Source organism: Mytilus trossulus, chromosome 10 (assembly GCF_036588685.1).
Source record: "Mytilus trossulus isolate FHL-02 chromosome 10, PNRI_Mtr1.1.1.hap1, whole genome shotgun sequence".
NCBI lineage: Eukaryota > Metazoa > Mollusca > Bivalvia > Mytilida > Mytilidae > Mytilus > Mytilus trossulus.
Window position 1 is genome coordinate 24338741 of NC_086382.1, and position 19151 is coordinate 24357891.

The 19151-nt window shown below is 30.5% G+C and overlaps 1 protein-coding gene and 1 pseudogene across 1 annotated transcript; one reads left to right on the forward strand and one right to left on the reverse strand.

The window, feature by feature from the left end:
- The first annotated feature begins 3096 nt into the window (after nt 1-3096).
- On the forward strand, nt 3097-10330 carry LOC134687777 (putative nuclease HARBI1). The gene is made up of 4 exons (XM_063548234.1): nt 3097-3520; nt 8844-8956; nt 9339-9450; nt 9957-10330. The coding sequence occupies exons 1-4, from the start codon at nt 3097-3099 to the stop codon at nt 10328-10330; spliced, it is 1023 nt and encodes a 340-aa protein (XP_063404304.1).
- On the reverse strand, nt 10315-18973 carry LOC134687085 (uncharacterized; annotated as a pseudogene).
- Between the last annotated feature and the right edge of the window lie 178 nt (nt 18974-19151).

Here is a 19151-nt window from a genome sequence, read left to right on the forward strand (position 1 = left end):
GAAGATGTATTAACTTCTGTTTAGATCAAACCAAAGACTTTAATTTTTGTTTTAATCTAATTTTCCAAGTCTCCCATTCTCCTTGTAGCACGCAAGAGTATGAAATAAGGTGTTCAAGGGAGAAATAAAAAAAAAGATTCAGCGTGTAGGTCTTTATAATAGTACTAAGAAGTGTCAATCTCATTTACTTAAATATTATGATAAAACTTAGTAATTGCTTAGAATATCTCAGGAATAAAACAACATTATATGAACTTGGTATAGCAAAAACATTGAAACAATTGCTAATACTAGCATTTTATTTTATTAAATTGCCCACATAAAATTATGTGACGCCTACGTAAAGATAAATTAAGGTTAATATTTAGATTAGTATACTGTATTTATCATACAAAAAGTCTGCGGCATAATTCAGAATACTGATTAGCCCATTTGGTGACCAAGTTCATTTTTCAGTCGCTTTGCTGCCTAAAATGTTTAAACATGTTTTTGTAACCTCAACATGTATGTAATGCTTAACACTGTTTGGGACTTGAATCATTCGTTACTTTATTTTTCCCTTACTTTCCTTTGTTAGCATGAAACCTTCATCTACAAAACCCTATTCTCCTGCCTGCGAATCCATGTTGTATTTTGAAAACGTAACATTATTCAAACGTCATACACAAAAACCATCGCACTTTAGCGTACGGACCATCGTACTTCGGCGTGTACCATCGCACTTCAGCGTGACCATCGCACTTCATCGTCCCCATCACACCTCCGAGTCCTACAAATATACCGAGGAACACACTGCAACATGATGACACACCCAACGTGCATACATGTAGGTCAGGAGTCAAAAAGTCAAAGTCTGATCAAATGTTCCATGTAAAAAATACACACACCAGTCTTGCACGAAAGCTCATCATGGTACACGTAACAATGTCTTATGTCATGATGCACTACACGTGCAAAATATAGAAAACCTAGGGCAGAGACAGAAACACAAGACATATAACTAAACTCAATTGAATGGTACTTGTATTGCAAGTCACTACAATTGCCTTCAACAAAGAATATAAACTCTCGCAACAATGCATTTAGTTAAACCCGTCTTTCACTAAAGTTTGAGCAGGATTCTTTGCAACGATTATTTTACCACATATAATTGAGAATCGAGTCGTACAGTTATGTCAATAAATTAAAACGGTAAGATTAGACTCTAAAACACTAAAAACTAGGGTTTACCTTTTTTTTTTAACCCAACCATATGATAGTACTATAGTAAACTTATGGAAACACATGATACAGTCATGAAATTGAATATTTGAAATTGTACGACCAGAACAATACAAGACAGAGTTATAAACAAAAGAAAGTAATGATACATATCGAATTTTTAATCCCAATGCACAAATTAGGAACTGTAGTTTTCATTCAATTTATTTGTCTAAAATGTACGCTTGGGTTAAACTTAAACAATGGAAATTAACACTGTATATTTATATAAACGATCAATCTTGTATATAAATAAATAAATAGTCAGAAGTAAAGAGCCTTGAAAAAGATTGTTTGTATTCCATGTTCTTCAAAGGAGTAGGGGTGATAAGGCCCTTATTTGGCTTAAATATTACTGCAAATTTAAAAGTTATCATACATATTTTTAAATGTGTTCTGCATATTTTATAAAATTTCTTGATTTTAGACCGAGTTGTCTAATAAGGAAACTATTTGTCTGTTTACTTGTATCAATTGCGTTGCAAACACTTTGTGACATTTAAAACTTTCATGTGATGGTGTTATATGTGTCGAATCTCATTAACCATTCAAAGGAGTTGGTTCACTAACTCATAATCTTGGCCCTAAAAATCAGATTTTTTTTCAACGAAAATGTATTGTAAATTTGATGAAAATATATGCTTAAATGTTCAATAGTTTCGCAGCTAAAAAAGATTTTCACCAATTGCCTCATTTGTGACGTCATAATGTACTACTAGGTGAATTTCGTAAAATTTGTTTTGTGTTTTTTGCAGAATTCTGAAAAATTTATGACAGTTTTCTGCAAAATTAACAGTGAGGCCATCCTTCGCCACAAATATTTTTATTTTTTTTATACCATATTCTTTACTTTTCAACAAACAATTCAATGGACGAGAAATGTTGCCACATATAAAATCATCAAATGAGGTTGAAAAAGTTTTCCTATTTCTGGCATTATCTATATAAATATGAAGCAGATGTAACTTTAACTTAATATACTTTCAAATATCATACGTTTAACAATACATACACAACATATTTACTTTGATAATAAGAGTTTAAAAAAGCACCTTTACAAGACCGTTTATAGGGGTTCCTGGCTCTACTCCTTTGATGTAACCGAGTTTAATATATTTTCAAGTGTTCCTTGTCTATTTATATCATGTCAACTTTCATTATTTTTTTTCTTTTGACTACGGTTGATAATTGTTAATATTATATCTATCGAACGTGGTATCAAGTAAAATATTTGATATAGTTATGACAATATTGTTTTCATTCTAGACTTTTAATCGTATATACATAAACCTCTAAATGTCTATGATAACATAAACAACTCAATAACATTTTATTGGATACATACTTAAAACGTACTAGATCGTTATCGAAAGCAACATATTTAAAAACATTAAATCACGAAAGGCTGCATTATTAAAGTGGTTATTCAAATGGTTTTTCGTTTATTTGGGAACATAAGCTGTGTCAGTTGTTCAGTTATAATGGATATTGGTAAAATTATCAGAATGTTTCTATTCTTTTATTGAGCCATGTTCATGGTCAGACGTCGTCAAATATCAAACAATTATACGCTGACATTTTTACAAGCTACCAACCATCAATTCTTCCAAATTCTGATTTTTCAGCACCTTTAGAAATAACACTGACACCATATTTGATGACCATTACTCAATTTCAGGCCCCGGCGCCATAAAACTATTTGAGTACAGTTTTTTTACTCAGCCTGAGAATTTTCTCAATTTTTTTATTCTCAGCAAAATACCCCGCCATAAAAAAATTCTCAGGTTTTTTTTACTCAAAAGTTAAGAATATTCTTAAATATTTATTATATAAACAATGGCCGCTGTCCATGTACGCCGTATGAGAGTTCGCAATCGCAGACAGAGAAACCTACCTAGGCCGAGGGTTTTTAGAGACAGGCTCAATCCACTTGAGTTTATGGATGACAATGAGTTATTTGACAGATTTCGTCGACCAACCATCACTTATATATTAAATGGATTTCACCATTTTCTCGAGCGTCAAACTAGGAGGAATTTTGCCCTGTCTCCCGTTACTCAGTTATTGTTGTTTCTAAGATTTGTGGCAACAGGCACTCACTTGAGTTTAGTGGGGGATAGTTTAAATGTATCTGAATCGGCAACTGGGAGGGCCTGCAGAGACGTTTGTCAGGCAATTATAACAGTATTCCAGCATGTCATTTCTTTTCCCGTTGGTGAGAAGGCTATCCAAGTTATGGAAGGGTTTAGAAGAATTGCTGGTAAGAAGCTGCTATCTATTCAGTTTCCGCGTGCATCTTATTCATCATTCCCATAGCAAGTTTCAGAGTAATCGGACTTTTTTAGTCTTTCATAAACACGTCTAAACCGGTTTACGCTCATAAACACTATGACTAGTTTTGGGGCTCTCTTTGAGGGCAATTTTAATATGTTCATACCAACTAAATTGTTGGTTCTTTTTCATTAAAAGATATTATGCCAGTTTTTCGGACCTTCTTTGCCTTTCCGGCTTTTTATAGTTTGAACATGTAAATTGTAAACATTTGTTGTACGTACCTAATTATAAAGATTTTCTTGACAGTAGGCTAACAACGAAAATGATGAAAATAGTGACCGTAAGATTACCAAATAAAATTGCATTTGTAGTTAAAAAGATACTATAATGCACAGATATTTGGATAATTTGACAATCTGTTAGGAACTCTAAAGGAGCGTCTGCAAAATCTTAATAAAAACGACTTCGGACTTGCATCATCCGGATCAACATGGTTGCTTCGTGCCTCGAATAGCACCGTCCCTTTTTGTGGAATGTTTTATGAAGTAAAATCCAAATCCCTTTATAGAATTTTCCGCCCTCTAAAAAAAGAAAATAAAGGGGTCGACAGGAAACAATACTCAAAAGTTTTCTCTGAGTTCATCCCACTTTACAGATAGTTATTTTTTCGTTAGATAGAGGGCTATTGAAACTACCTGTATTTTCCAAATATCCATTTAAATACCGATAATTAAATATTCCACCAGGTGAATAAGAATTTTCACTAACAGAATGTTATGTGAAAAATCTATCTAATAATTGAGGGGTTTACATTACAAAAATCTCCATAGAAATGAGATGTACACGTGACTTATATGTCCTTATATTATAACATATTATTAACTTACCGTATGTGGCTTCTATTTAACTACTCGTAGTTACATCATAACTTTCACAATGAAATGCCATTTATAGCCGACTATGCAGTATGGACTCTGCTTATTGAAGTACATAGCAGTTGTTAATTTCTGTGTCATTTGTTCTCTTAATCTTTTTATATACATTGTAGTCAGGAAGCTAATGTTCAAAGATCATTGTTTGTTAATGTGGTTCATAATTGTTTCCCGTTTTTATAAAGATTAGACGTTGATTTTCCTTTTTGAATGGTCTAAAACTAATTATTTTTGGGGCCCTTTGTAACTTGTTGTTCGATTTGAGCCAAAACTCATTGTTGAAGCCCATGCTTTTGACCTATAATGCTTTACTTTTCCACATGTGGATGTTGGACAGAGAGTTGTCTCATTTGCACTTATACCACATTTTTCTTTAACATTTATATAAGCAGATACTTTTTTAAGACGATGCCCTGGGAAAAACTATTTCTTTTTTGTCTCATTATTTTACTCTTTGTGTTGGCAAGACAAAAATGAAACAGGGCTAAATTATGACTAAATTCCAGACACCAAAAACGCATTCTATGCAACAACGTTTGTAACGTTCATTTGATTGGATAACGTCACTTCTTTACATGGCATCATTTGACAATTGATACTATTGGACGTATGCGCAAGCACATACAACAGATTTTAATTTACATATTTTAACGTTGTTTTCTGTCAGTTTCATAAGAATGGAGATAACAATATTGTATTTTAAGCTCCGACAGAGTCAAATGTGTATTCTTTAATAGGGCATAGATACATATATTATTAATTTGTACATTTCAACAAATTTGATTCGTTTATGGAAAGTCAAATGTTAAACTATATTTTCGATGGTAGAGAGAAAACGGTGGATAGCAAAAAACACTTTGCACATCAAAAAGCACAAGGAGACAATATGATATCTATAAAATTCCAACATTGACGATTTTGATATAAATATGGTCTGAAATTATTAAGATCACAAATATAGCCTTTGTATGGGATATCGACCTGAAAAAGTATATTGACCTCAAACTTCGTCATCAATCAATATACTTCTTTAAGGTCAATATATCCTTTTATCATATGTTGAGTAGTAAATACACTAGTTTAGAAAATTTGATAAATAGCCTGCTGTTTAATCTATATCGTGCAACTTTGATGCGCACCCTTTATTACACCCCTACATTTTTCGGTGACCATGAATTTGACAGCTAGTGCCCCTTTAAAACAAGACAAAAGAGGAAATAAGGGAACCCAGTGAACAGTTCATATTATATAACTCTCCTATTGATATATATGATAAAGCATATAAAACCTGGCAAAATCTGTATCACATGCCATATCACCTTTGACAAATATCATACCTGGGGCTTAAAGGCCCTTGGGGTGATATTGGTGTCTCGGGATGATACGACATATGATACAGATATGTTACCATGTATAATTTTCTATTTATCGTTATTTTGTGCATTTTTCCTTTAATTTTGTTTTGTGATAATTTTCATATCGTGCTTCTCGCTTGAGATGGAAAAATTATCGCTAGAAACTAAGGAGGCCATGTGGCTTTGCTAACGAAATTGAGATTGAAATTGACAACATCGTCATAGGTAAAATAGCAATAAACAGATCGTCATTGGTCGTCTCAACTTGATTGCTTTTCTCACTTTCGCTGTACCAGCTCATGCGAGAAAAGCAATCTCGTTGAGATAATCAACGATAATCTATAAGTATTAATCTCATACAAAGGCTATATTTGCATAATATCCAAATCAATTTGCAATATATATTATTTAAGTTGTATTGCTTACCAACAAATAATTCTTATAAGATTGGTGGAGAGGACTTCTTGTAGTTGAGATTGACTGTGGTTATTTTTAAATGGACAACATTGGCCGAACTTCTTTTCATAACAAATGTTAACAGGATGGCGGTGAAAATAACACAGAAGTTAATAAAATTCAATTCCCTGCATGTTATTTGTTAAATAAAATAACTAAAACAAAGAGATTCGTTTGAATGATAAAAAAAATTGTAGTTTAATTTTTACAAGATTGCATAATCGACGAATACATATTTTTGCGTAAATATACAACATATGTGGAATATAGTCCAGTCAAACTAAGATTTAACCTCAAACTAATTGCAACAGAAAATATTTTAGTTCTAATCTATAGCAATATGCCCTTTATATACACAGAAAAAAGTCCCATAAAATCTAACTTGAGGAAAACTCAAAATCCACATTTTTAATTTCCTATGGAAATTAGCATTGGAAGGGGAGATAACCCTTGCAAAAATGAGTCTTTTTTTGTCAGTTTTTGGTTGTTTTTCTTGAAATTTATGTAAAGTATGATACTTTGATGAGGTTATAAGTTTGTAATTGACTAAATTATATAATCTTCTGATCATGAAATATAAAAAACCGAAGTGTTATGGGTAGTTTTATTTTTTTCTTGTATTTTTCATTCAGGAAATTGCAAATTTGAAGCTTTGTGACCATTTTGAAAAAAATAATGTGAAAATTTGGTATTGTTTATATCTGGATATTATATTTTTTCAGAAACTTACTAATCTATAGAAACTTAAAGCCACAAAAAGAAGAAAACGTGCTTAATAATTTTGATTAAATTTGAGATTTTAACCTTGACATGTTGAAAAATTCAATAAATGGTCAACTAATGAATTACGAAATCTAGATTATAGCTTCATAAAAGATATGAAAACACCTTTAGAGTTGTTTGTTATACTCTAAAGACCGCTAAAAAATCAAGGATCAATACATTCTGATGTATAGAAGCGGTAAAGTTATAATTTTGTATCAATTTTTATTGATATTTCTGCATTTTTTGCAAGAGTTATCTCCCTTTTCAATGCAAATCTCCATAGGAATTTTCAATGGTGATTCTTTAGTCTTCCTCAAGTAAAATTTTATGGGACTTTTTTCTGTGTATATTTGGGGTATAATGCCAAAGATTAAAACTTATAAATCGTCTGTTGCAATTACTTTCGGGTTAGGGTCAAATTTATGCTAGATTGACTGGACTAATAGAGGTTATTAAAGTGTTAAGAAACATATTTTTCCTATTTCAAATCTTAAACAATTGTAAGGATTAAACGTCTTTTTAAAGGAATTTATTGGTGTATAAACTGGACCAACTCATTCCCTCTATTCCCACTTTTTATAAATCTGGTAAGAAAAGGTAAAATTGCATGTGGGAATAGGAGGAAAACTTGTGCAAACAAAGGATTATACTGTACAAACATTTTTTAATCAACTGTTAATTGACCAGTGTTTTTTCTTTCTTATAAGAACAGGTAATAAGTTATTTTTGCATCTGCATGAATTCTGTTTTTTGAAATAAACAATGTATCCTTATTTCTTAAATTTTGAACTTTAAACATGAAATCTCCAATAGATACTGGAAGATGGCAAAACATAGAAAGAGAAAACAAAAAATGTGTATTGTGTAATTCAGATGCCATTGATGAGGAATACCATTATATTTTTAATTGTTCAGCTTTCGATAATTGTAGAAAACAATGTATTGCATTTTACAATAGAAATAGAACAAACACATTGAAGTCTTATGGCTTAATGAATTCTCCAAAATGTACAGAACTGAACGAACTTTGTAAACTTACTAAGGAGATTAATAACAAATTGAACTTTTCTGGGTGAACAATTGTGAATGCCTCTATCTACTTTCGTATATTTTTTATTTATGTAATTGTATTGAATTATGTATAATTATCTCTATACCTTTCTGTAATTTGGTTTGTGAGAATAAAGATATATATATATATATATAAGATTATACTTGGTTATAATATTATTTATATCATGATTTATTAGTAAAGCAGACAATTTTTTAAAAGTTACAAATTAAAAGATTAAAAAAAAAATCTGACTCCAATCTATTTATCATAATTTTTCTTTATTTCTAATTACAAATTCAAAAGTTTAAAAATAAATCTAACTCTAATCTATGTATCATAAATTTTCTCTATTTTTAAGTATTTATTTGAGGAAAAAAGAAACATATTACAAATAAACAAGGTATAATACCTAAACAGTGTACCAAATATGTTATGTTTTAAAAAAAAAGTACAGGTAAATCTTTGGCGAAATTCTAATTAACCCTGACTGTTATAAAAACAAATTATTTATCAAAACATCTATTGTTATTTGCAAGTGGGAATAGAAGGAATAGTATTTTTAAAAAGTGGGAATAGGAGGAAGACACCACTCACAAACATATAAAGTCCCTTTGGACTTAAATTTGTTTGTGAGTTAATTGATTGAGTTTATACACCAGTGACGTCCTATAAATAGGCTTTAAATCCTGTGATAAAATATTATTATTATAGTGAGCAACTTTTAATGATTCTTTTTTATATTTGAAGGATTTCCAAATGTACTAGGATGTGTAGATGGAACGTTTGTGAAAATTATCAGCCCACATGAAAATGAAGCCGACTTTGTTAACAGAAAAGGAGTCCACGCTTTAAATGTTCAAGTAAGATTAACAATTATAATACAGAAAATAATCCTTCAAACAGTATAATAACTTTTTGTGCTGATATAATCATACTTTCATTCAATACCAATTTTGCATTGTACCCCAAAAATTTAATTGTCGGTTGTCAAATTTGGAATTAGTCTAAATGCAAAAACGTCAACTGTATTTTAAGGCAACAGTTATAACTATGCATTTATTTTTATATTTAAATAAGCGGATCTCCTGTGTGAAATTAAATACTACATTTTTAAAGGTAAACCATGTTAATTTCAATTCCGAAAAATTTGAATGTCATTCCAAGCAGATTACATGATACATACTGTGTGACATTAAAAAATATGTTGCCTTAGTTTTAAACATACTGTTCTTTTTTTTGAAGATGGTTTGTGATCCTAATTTTAGAGTCACTTCTTTATGTGCAAAATGGCCAGGATCAGTGCACGACAGCAGAATATTCAGAACAAGTGGACTATGTCAACAATTTGAAAATGGTAACTTAATTTAATTTTGTTTTCTTATTAGTAGAACTGAAGAAAAACTTCTTAATCTTCAAAACTTCAATTTTACATACTAACATATAGGATGCTCCAGCATTTACACATATTTCAGGCTTATGATGAACTTGCATGTATATTAACCATATATCTTACAATATAATAATGAGTCATTTAAATAGCCCACACAAGCTAGTAAACATATATACATATCTGGTCATTTGGTGTTGATATGCTTATTACAATTTCTTTTATAGTTTTGGCGAAAGAATGCAAATGATTTATTGTGCATATACTCAAATGCATCAATAGTGGGGAGATAATTGTGAAGTTTCTTCCCTTCGCAGAAAGTATTTTATTTGATTTTTTAATACAAATAAATTGGAAGGTGTAGTTTCTATAACTGTTTATGTTACAAGCTTTAACTGTTTTAAACTGAATGTTGATTTATTTGATTATTTGAAATACAATGTGAATATTACATTAAAAAATTATTTTAACAGGAATTCACCAAGGACTGTTACTAGGTGACTCTGGGTATCCATGTACCAAATACTTGATGACCCCCTACCTTAGTCCAGCTGATAACTGCCAGGGAAATTTTAACAGAGCTCTTTGCAGGACACGGGTTCTAATTGAACAAACATTTGGGATACTAAAAAGGAGGTTCAATTGTTTACATGATGGTTTAAGAACAACACCAGAACAGTCTATTAAATATGTTACATCATGTGTTATTTTACACGATATTGGCATTGACCATAATGACATAATCATAAATAATAATATTGAGGAAATTGCTGTTGCAGATTGTACAGGTTGTATTAATATGAACCCAACCTTTGATGGCACTGCAAAAAGGAATGACATAGCATGACAATTTTTTTAAGTAAACCTTGCATTTGTAAATATCTTACTAGATTTCCGAATTCACATTTTCTTCATTATTAATTTATTAAATTATAAATTTTGATTACACTGGAATATTATAACATAGAACTTTCCCAATTCATGTCCGACAGGTAAAATAAATTTTTGGTATTTGAATTTATTATTTAGAATATGTTAATAAATAAGAGATCTCTTACACAAAGATTTCATAAGCGATATGCAACATATCTATAGTCACCAATGATCTGAAACTTGAATTAAATATGCTGTCAGAAATATACAGTTGCTTACATTTATATGATATGAATATATGTCAAGGTGACAAAATGGGTCAAATGTAAGACAATATTTTACCTAGTATAATACATGTGTTTGAATGAAGAACAGAAATACTTTAAAAGTTAAGTTATTTAAAATTGAATACCAAAATTTTCAGATTTACAGTAATAAACAGTCAGGGGCATTACTTAAACAAGTAACAATAAAAATTACCTATACAAGTAATGTTGAAAACGAGGCTAATTTAAATAAAACTTATTTAAGGTGGTACCTAACACTACAGGGAGATAACTCTGTAAAATCAGCTAAACGTTTTAATGACGTTGTGTTGTTAAGGGAATATTAAGCTTCTCAATGATCAAAATTAGTGTTTGTCAAACTGCTATATAACCAGTGTAATTTTTCTGATCAAATGGTTGGTTCAAAATTTTTGAAATTTTTATATTTTTGTTAAAGGTTCAAAGTAAATACTTAGTCAAAATTTTATGAAAATTAAACGAGCCAAATTAATTTTAGTGAAAGTGTTGGGTACCACCTTAAGTTATTTTTCTGAATATTATTTTTATAGGTGTCCAAGAATACAGATTTTACTAGCTTTAAATAATTTTCACAGTTATTTGGTTATTTTTCCCTTGATATATAGAAACTAATTCTTCAGAAACACTAATTAAATTTCTGACGCACTTATCTTTCATACCCACGCTTCTGGGTCAAAGATTGGTCTCTTGGGACTATTAAATTATCATTTTCTCTAAAATATTGAAGGTAGACTGATATAAATAGATAGATACTTGTGAATTAATTAAGACCTGAACTTATTTATAATTTGTAACCTTAATCAATTACATATGTGCCTTAGATAAGTGTAATTGCTTTTTTTTCCAAAAATGTTTAAAATAACTTATTCAAGTAATATTTTTGTCATTATTTTCAAAGTAACCCTTTATCTCTATACTCCTCTCAAATCTGATAAAAAAATTATTTTATGATATAAAATGTTGTTTAAAATTATGAAAACTACATTTGGTCTGTTTCTATTGAAAATTAAAATAACTCTTTTAAGTAATTTTGTTATTTTTAAAATAAAAAAATACTTCTTTATATAAGTAATTAAAAAAACCAACTTGTTTAAGTAACGCCCCTGACTGATAAACATGTTGTGATTATGGTTCATTTAAAATTTGTACACAATCAGGAAACTCAGACTGAAGTTTACAGATTAAACTTTGTTTTTTCAGGATAAAAACTTCTTTTGCCAATTTCAAATTTTCTTGTTCCATCTTTATTTTCTTGGTTTCTTCACGCAACCTTTCATTGTCCAACATTAAGTTTTCCTCTTCCAACTCTGCCAAACTCCTTCGTCCCCTTTTGATGTTTCCTATGGACATAAATTATAAAACATATAAAGTTGTTATAAAGTTATACAAATGTACATTCTTTTTGAATTTCATGATGAATCTGCTTTGTGAGCTGTGTCATAAAATAAGTTAATATCAAACCTTCTTATAATAAAATAGCTGAATCCATTTAAAGACATCAAGAAAATTAATTTGTATTTATTAAGTTATGTCCTATATGCAAATTACAATTGTGCAACAAGGTGGTTAAATTTTCAAAGATTTAGTTCCCCTTTGCTTGTTGACATAATTATTCATTTTAATATCCTAGAAACATTTTCATTTTCATATATCTGTTTTATTTGTTAACAGTGTTTAGAATGAATTTTTAATTATAATTCTACATAAATAAATATGATTTGTTTTTTGTACCTGAATTAAGCCATTAGTTTTCTTTTTTTTGAATTGTTATACATCTGTCATTTCAGGGACATTGATAGAAGGCAATGCTGTGTAGACTGCTCATTGTTGAAGGCTAAACAAAAGTCTTTAGTTGTTAATGTCTTTTGGTCTATTGAGGAGAGTTGTGTCATTGCCAATAATACCACATCTTCTTTTTTAAAGAAACATTTATCCTACTTTTAAAATGATTTTATTTAATTTCCTAGGTAGCAACATGAACAAATATGTCTATGTTGATCTCTTGTCTGGTTCAAAGTGATAATGATGTTGCAATTTCAATTGTGACGGCAATCATGTGATTCACATGTTTTAATCGAATTTATGATTAGAACATGGTTGGGTTTCCAAAGCCATAGAATAAACTCATATCAGAATCCATAACTTTTGAAAGACAAATTAGCCCTATGTTAGGAAACTTACCTTTACCTTTACCCTTTGGATTAGAACTTGGTACACTTGTCCTTTCACCATTTTGTTCTATAAAAATCAATTTTCATGTAAACATTCATAGATTTTTATTACATTTTACATGGACGAAGACTTCAATTTTCAAACATCAACCCCATCGATACATTGTAAAGAGGTATACTATTTCACAAATATATAGGAAATGCCCAGGTTTTATTCAATGAGCTGGACATGATCTCTGGGAAGTTTGCTACTGTAGACGTTTATTATCTCAAAAAGGTTATATATATATGTTTTATTTCAAATATGTATTTAATAACAGTTTTGATGTTATCAACTTAACCATTTTCTTTTCAACAATTATCAAAAATCACTTTTTTCATATGTTTGTCATATATAACTTGATAGTTTCAATTGCAAACTAAAAAAAACTGTTGTTCTAAAATAATCAAATATACAATAAGCTGGGTTAATTTCATGTTTATATGTCCATGCCATATCTGGGGCCTGTGATTTTGAAGTATTTTTTTTCCATTTGTAAAGGTCACCTGTGTGTAATTGCTCAATCAAACTTTTTATCACTTGTCAATTTTTCCAATGGGATCCATTACAGTGAAGACAAAAATGAAATACTTTATGTAACATATATGTTATAAATGTTGAAGACCATATTTTTAATAGATTTTGTCATACTCAAGACTTTGAATTATATACATGTATTAACAACTTTACCTTGTTCTTCCACTAAGTTTACTTCAATACATGTAGGCTCTTTGTCAGCTTCAATCTGTCCATCAAGCTCCTCATTTTGTGTTGATTCTGAAATGTAATTGCATTATGTTGTATAAGTTGATTAATAACTTACTATAACTTCAGAAATGTAATAAAATTGACACTGCCTTGACAATATTTTTGTTGTTATTTTTAAAAACATTAACTGTAGTTTTTTTTACACTAAAACTTAGTCTGACATGAGCAGTGGTGAGGGAGACAAATTACAATATTGAGAAAATTGAGAAAGGAAATGGAAAATATATCAAATGGTCAACAACTGGACCCAATAGAAGTTGACCTCCTTGACCTTTCACACCATCACATTGATTGTATACTAATATATATTTTAAATAACCGGAAATTAGTTTCTTTTGCTGTTGCCAAATTATTCATTTCATGTAAATTGGTTGGAGCAACAAACCTTTATATGTGTTTTCTTTTATAAATATCACCAAATCATTGATCAACGAAGGTAAATCAGGTGTTTTTAAATTTCTCAGGCAACTGTATGTGTGACATAGGTAATTCACCAATAAATCACTTTGTGATTCATCTTGCTCCACCTCATTCTGAGAAATTCCCTTTAAGGTATCCATAATGTGAATATCATTGGCTCTTGGGACTGGTGTTACAACTGTATGAGTGTCTAAAAAATTTTCTATTTTTACTGCCATTTTCTTGGCTGTTGTCACCAAATTTCTTTCTGAAAAATGAGACAATGGTTGAAATGACTTTATGCATGTCATATTTCTATGCATATTCATTTCTGACCTATATAGGAAGTTGTAGTGCAAGACATACATGTCAGGTTGGTGCTTATTTATTGTATATCTAAACTTAATTGTCATTATGGGACTTCAGGCAGTGACCATTTAATGAAACTTTAGCTTTTTTCTTAAGTAATTTTCTGATTTATAAGCAGGAAAGACAGACATCTATAAGTAACAATATCTGTTCCTCAAATAATATCAGTTAGATTGGAGATGATGAAAATCTTACCCCTGAGCATGATCAATTTTCAAGCCTCTTTCTTTCATATGTGTTTATTTCTTACACAAGAAGCATGAAAACAGCAAACTGTAATAAATGTATAAAGAAACAAGAGATTGTAAAAAATAAAAATACCTGATAGTTCTTTGTAGGCATCAAGAGCCTCCTTCTGTCTTGAAATCCAAGATCCAGAACATTCAGGTTGTGATGCAATTGCTGAAATAAGGCATATACTATCAGTTCTCATTTCGGACAAAATACCACATGTAACTAACTGACCAACAGTCCCACAAATAAAACCTTTAAATTAATTCAAATCAAAATGTAGAAAAAAAAAATCGTAAGGGTTCCGCAGAACCCAGTGTCTCGCCTACTTTTGCTGTTAATCACATGCTCAACAAAAATGAGAAAAAAAAAAAAATAAAATTATTCCTGTTGATACTATCTTTTGATCGTAAAAAGCTTCTGTCCAGGTTTGGTAAAAATCCAAGATAGTTTATGAATCTAATAAATGTTTTAATACTTTAACTGCAGACTGTATGTAATGTTAACTGGAAGAAAAACTAAGTCCATTTATAAGTAAAATACAGATACACAGGTACAAAATTTTAACAAAATTTCCTTCTCGATACTAGCTTTTGATCATAAAAAAGCTTCTGTCCAAGTTTGGTTCAAATCCAAAATGGTATAGGAAAGAAGAAAGTTATTTAAAAAAATCAAACTTTAACTACAAAGTGCATGTGTTGTTTCCTGGCAGAAAATCTAAGTCCATTTAAAAGTAAAATACTGAAAAAATTGAAATTTATTTTTAAAAAATTTACTTCTGGATACTATCTTATGATCATAAACAAGCTTCTGTCCAAGTTTGGTAGAAATCAAGTATAGTTTAAGAAAGTTATTAAAATTTCAAAAACTTTAACCAGAGTGAATGTAATGTTTCCCGGCAGAAAAACTAAGCCCATTTATAAGTAAAATACGTAAAAAATGGAAATTTATTTTTAAAAAATTTACTTCTAGATACTATCTTATGATCATAAACAAGCTTCTGTCTAAGTTTGGTACAAACCCAGGATAGTTTACGAAAGTTATTCAAATTTTAAAAACTTTAACCACAGAGTGAATGTAATATTTCCCGGCAAAAAAACTAAGTCCATTTATAAGTAAAATACTGAAAAAATGGAATTTTATTTTTACAAAATTTACTTCTGGATACTATCTTATGATCATAAACAAGCTTCTGTCCAAGTTTGGTAGAAATCCAGAATAGTTTAAGAAAGTTATTAAAATTTTAAAAACTTTAACCACAGAGTGAATATTTGTGGACGCCGCCGACGACTGAAAGTAGGATCGCTATGTCTCGCTTTTTCAACTAAAGTCGAAGGCTCGACAAAAAGACAGATGACTGGTTTAATATAGGTTAATTACAGATCAGGTTACATGTGTTTATTATGCAGTAACAACAATAGAAAAACATTATTAACTATATTGTAAAAACCATCCTATGATAACTTTAATGCATTATTGATGCAACACCAAATTTATCAAAAGCTGCATATAATTGTATTCAGTTTTAGACTTCTTCTATACTTTATTATTTACAGACTTTAATAAATAAAATCTACATGTAATTCTGGTGGTAATTCCACGTTTCACATGCATGTCACAATATATTGTCAGAGAGAATAGAGTGATTAATATCTTGATGTAGGAAGATGTGGTGTGAGTGCCAATGAGACAACAATATATATACATGTAATACTAACTGTCAGTGTCTACACCGTCTGGAAAACCAGTCAGCTGTGTACGCTTCTCTTCAATCATATGACTGATGAGGAGTTCCTCTGCCTGAGTGGTTTTGGCAGCAGGACCTCCTCATGTTTTTGGTCTCTTTTGTAGGTCATATTTTTCTCTACCTAAAAAGCATATATGTTTTTCAAATTAAGCAAGTTAAATATATTGGACTATAAAACAACTCAATTTCTGTTATTATGTCAATGGTAAAAGGGATTAAAGGGGATACAATTTGTACCGAAAATTATTAGGACAATATCAGCCAATCATATTGTGAGAAATCGTGATAATATTAAACATACATTATAGAAATATATCAACGATTTCACATCTAAAGGAAGCATTAATGTTTCCCCATTACACTGATGCCCCACTTGCACTATCATTTTCTATGTTCAGTGGACTGTGAAATTGGGGTCATATCTCTTATTTGGCATTAAAACTTTTAAAAACAAACATATCAGGAGGAACATGTGTACGTGGGGCATAAAAATGTTGCAGTTAAAATGTACATTTTGAATATAGTATGGAATGAGAATTATTTTCTTAATTTTCTGTTGTTTTTCTAGTTCCCATTTAATGAAGCAACAAATTGTTAAATTAATGTTGCCTTATGATGAATGAGATATTATACACCTGTTGACTGGGGGTGAGGGTAATAGCAAGTTTTTTGTGCCTGAGATACCAACTATTGCTCGAGGCAAAGCCGAGAGCAATAGTTGGTATGCGAAGGGACCACAAACTTGCTATTACCTGCACAACCAGTCATTAGCTGTTTTATTATACTGAACAACACAGCCACTAAGTGATTTTATATACAAAATAATTATTTTTCTAAGTGTATATATAACATCTGAAAGAAAAGAACTAGAGGCTCTCAAGAGCCGGTATTGCTCACCTGACTCTATTTGGGTTTTTGAATTCATATAAAAAAAGATTCAATATTAGAGTTTGACGTTGCAAAGCATACATAACCAAGCAGAGTAGTCAATGACATCATTATTGTCCAATGAAAAATAAGCATAAAAAAGTATTGGAAAGATGATTATGAAACTATTAACCAGGGCAATAGTCTTTCAAATAATTGACTGGCAAATTAAATGTTTCTGTGGAATGAAATAGGACTATTTCATTATTTTTTATATAAAAAAAACATACTGAGGTATAATAAATTGCTTTAGTATAAACACAACATGAAACTATTGACTTACTTCTCTGTTTTAGGTTGTAGTACTTTTTCTTTACTTCTTCAGCTGTTCTTTTACGAACTGTAAATCTTCTGCATTAGAATTAAAAAGCCAAATGTTAATGAATAATAGGAAAATTTAGGCCCTGAAATTAATTTAAATTTAAAAGAATATGGATTTAAAATGGTGCTTAACTAATAAATAAAGGAAAATCAAATCATGGGCGACAATGATTAAATAAATAAATATTTGATAATCCCATTCTAAGCATTCAAACCCTCATTTATAACCGTTGACATGTTCCCCTACGACTATGTTCATTGACTCTGGTACCCAACAAAACAAAATATCATAGTGCACAGTATATGCTGTGCTTCTCAAGTTTCAGTCTCACTATTTAAGTACATAGTAGACGTTTTCACAAGCAGGGAATTTAAAATATGTAACGGAATCACTAAACACACAAAAAATATGTTTGTTAGTCAATTCATTATGTCAGTTTATTTATAAAAACAAATCAACTAAATACCGTTCATTTATAATGAAGACTTCAGAATAAAGTAAATGTTAGTCATTTGCCAATTGTCATGTTCATCGTGAATGAAAGAAAAGGGATACATGTATTTTCACATATTTTGTTATTTTCATAGCTTTGAGTATAGATAGTAAGGCATGTTATTAACACTATTATGATGAAATAACATTGAACAGCAACTATTTTTAACAATTCTTTCTTGTTCAAATTGTAAAAACCTAAATAGCTTCAGGGGGTGCCCCCCTGACCACCTGCCTCGTTATAAACAGAAGGCAAGCTACGCCACTGATTAATTACATTTAGTTTCCAGACTAGTATCATGCAGTTATATTGGCATTGCTGGGACTGGGAACAACTATTTTGTTGACAAAATCAATAAAGATATCAGGGCGAACGTGAAACAGTGCTAATCGCCAAATGGATCCGGATTCTTCCAATTATATAATGACGAAGAATCTGATACAACTGACATACTCATTCTGAGAACGTTTAATAAATTGGGAAAATGAGAACCTACGCATTCAAAATATCACAGATTTCCTTCCAGCCATTTTGCCGAATCGTAGCAATTTTCACATCCCCACAACCTTTCATTTTCCCAAAAAGGGCACCCTCCCTTTGATTTGCGTGGTCTATAAGGGCTAGCTCCTCGTCAGTGGTCCAGTTTGCACCTCTCTTGTTTTTTTCTGCCATTATGGAGGCCACTAACAACAGAACTTACCTTGACAGACGACTCTACCATCAAAACTCACCTGCATTTTCGCGGACTTTAGCACTCTTTTTTCGGTTTCAAGCACGAAAGAGTTCCGTCTACCGCTTACATCGTGGAGAAAAAAATTCTCAGCTGAGAAAAAATATTCTCAGCTGAGAATATTCTCAACGTTGAGAATATTTTTTTATGGCGGATAAAAAAGTTCTCATTCTTAGCTGAGTAAAATACTTCATTCTGAGAATATTTTTTTACTCAGCAAAAAAAAGTTTTATGGCGCCGGGGCCAGGAGGTTGAAGAAACTCTGGACGTGGCTATAGGAATAGTAACGTCCT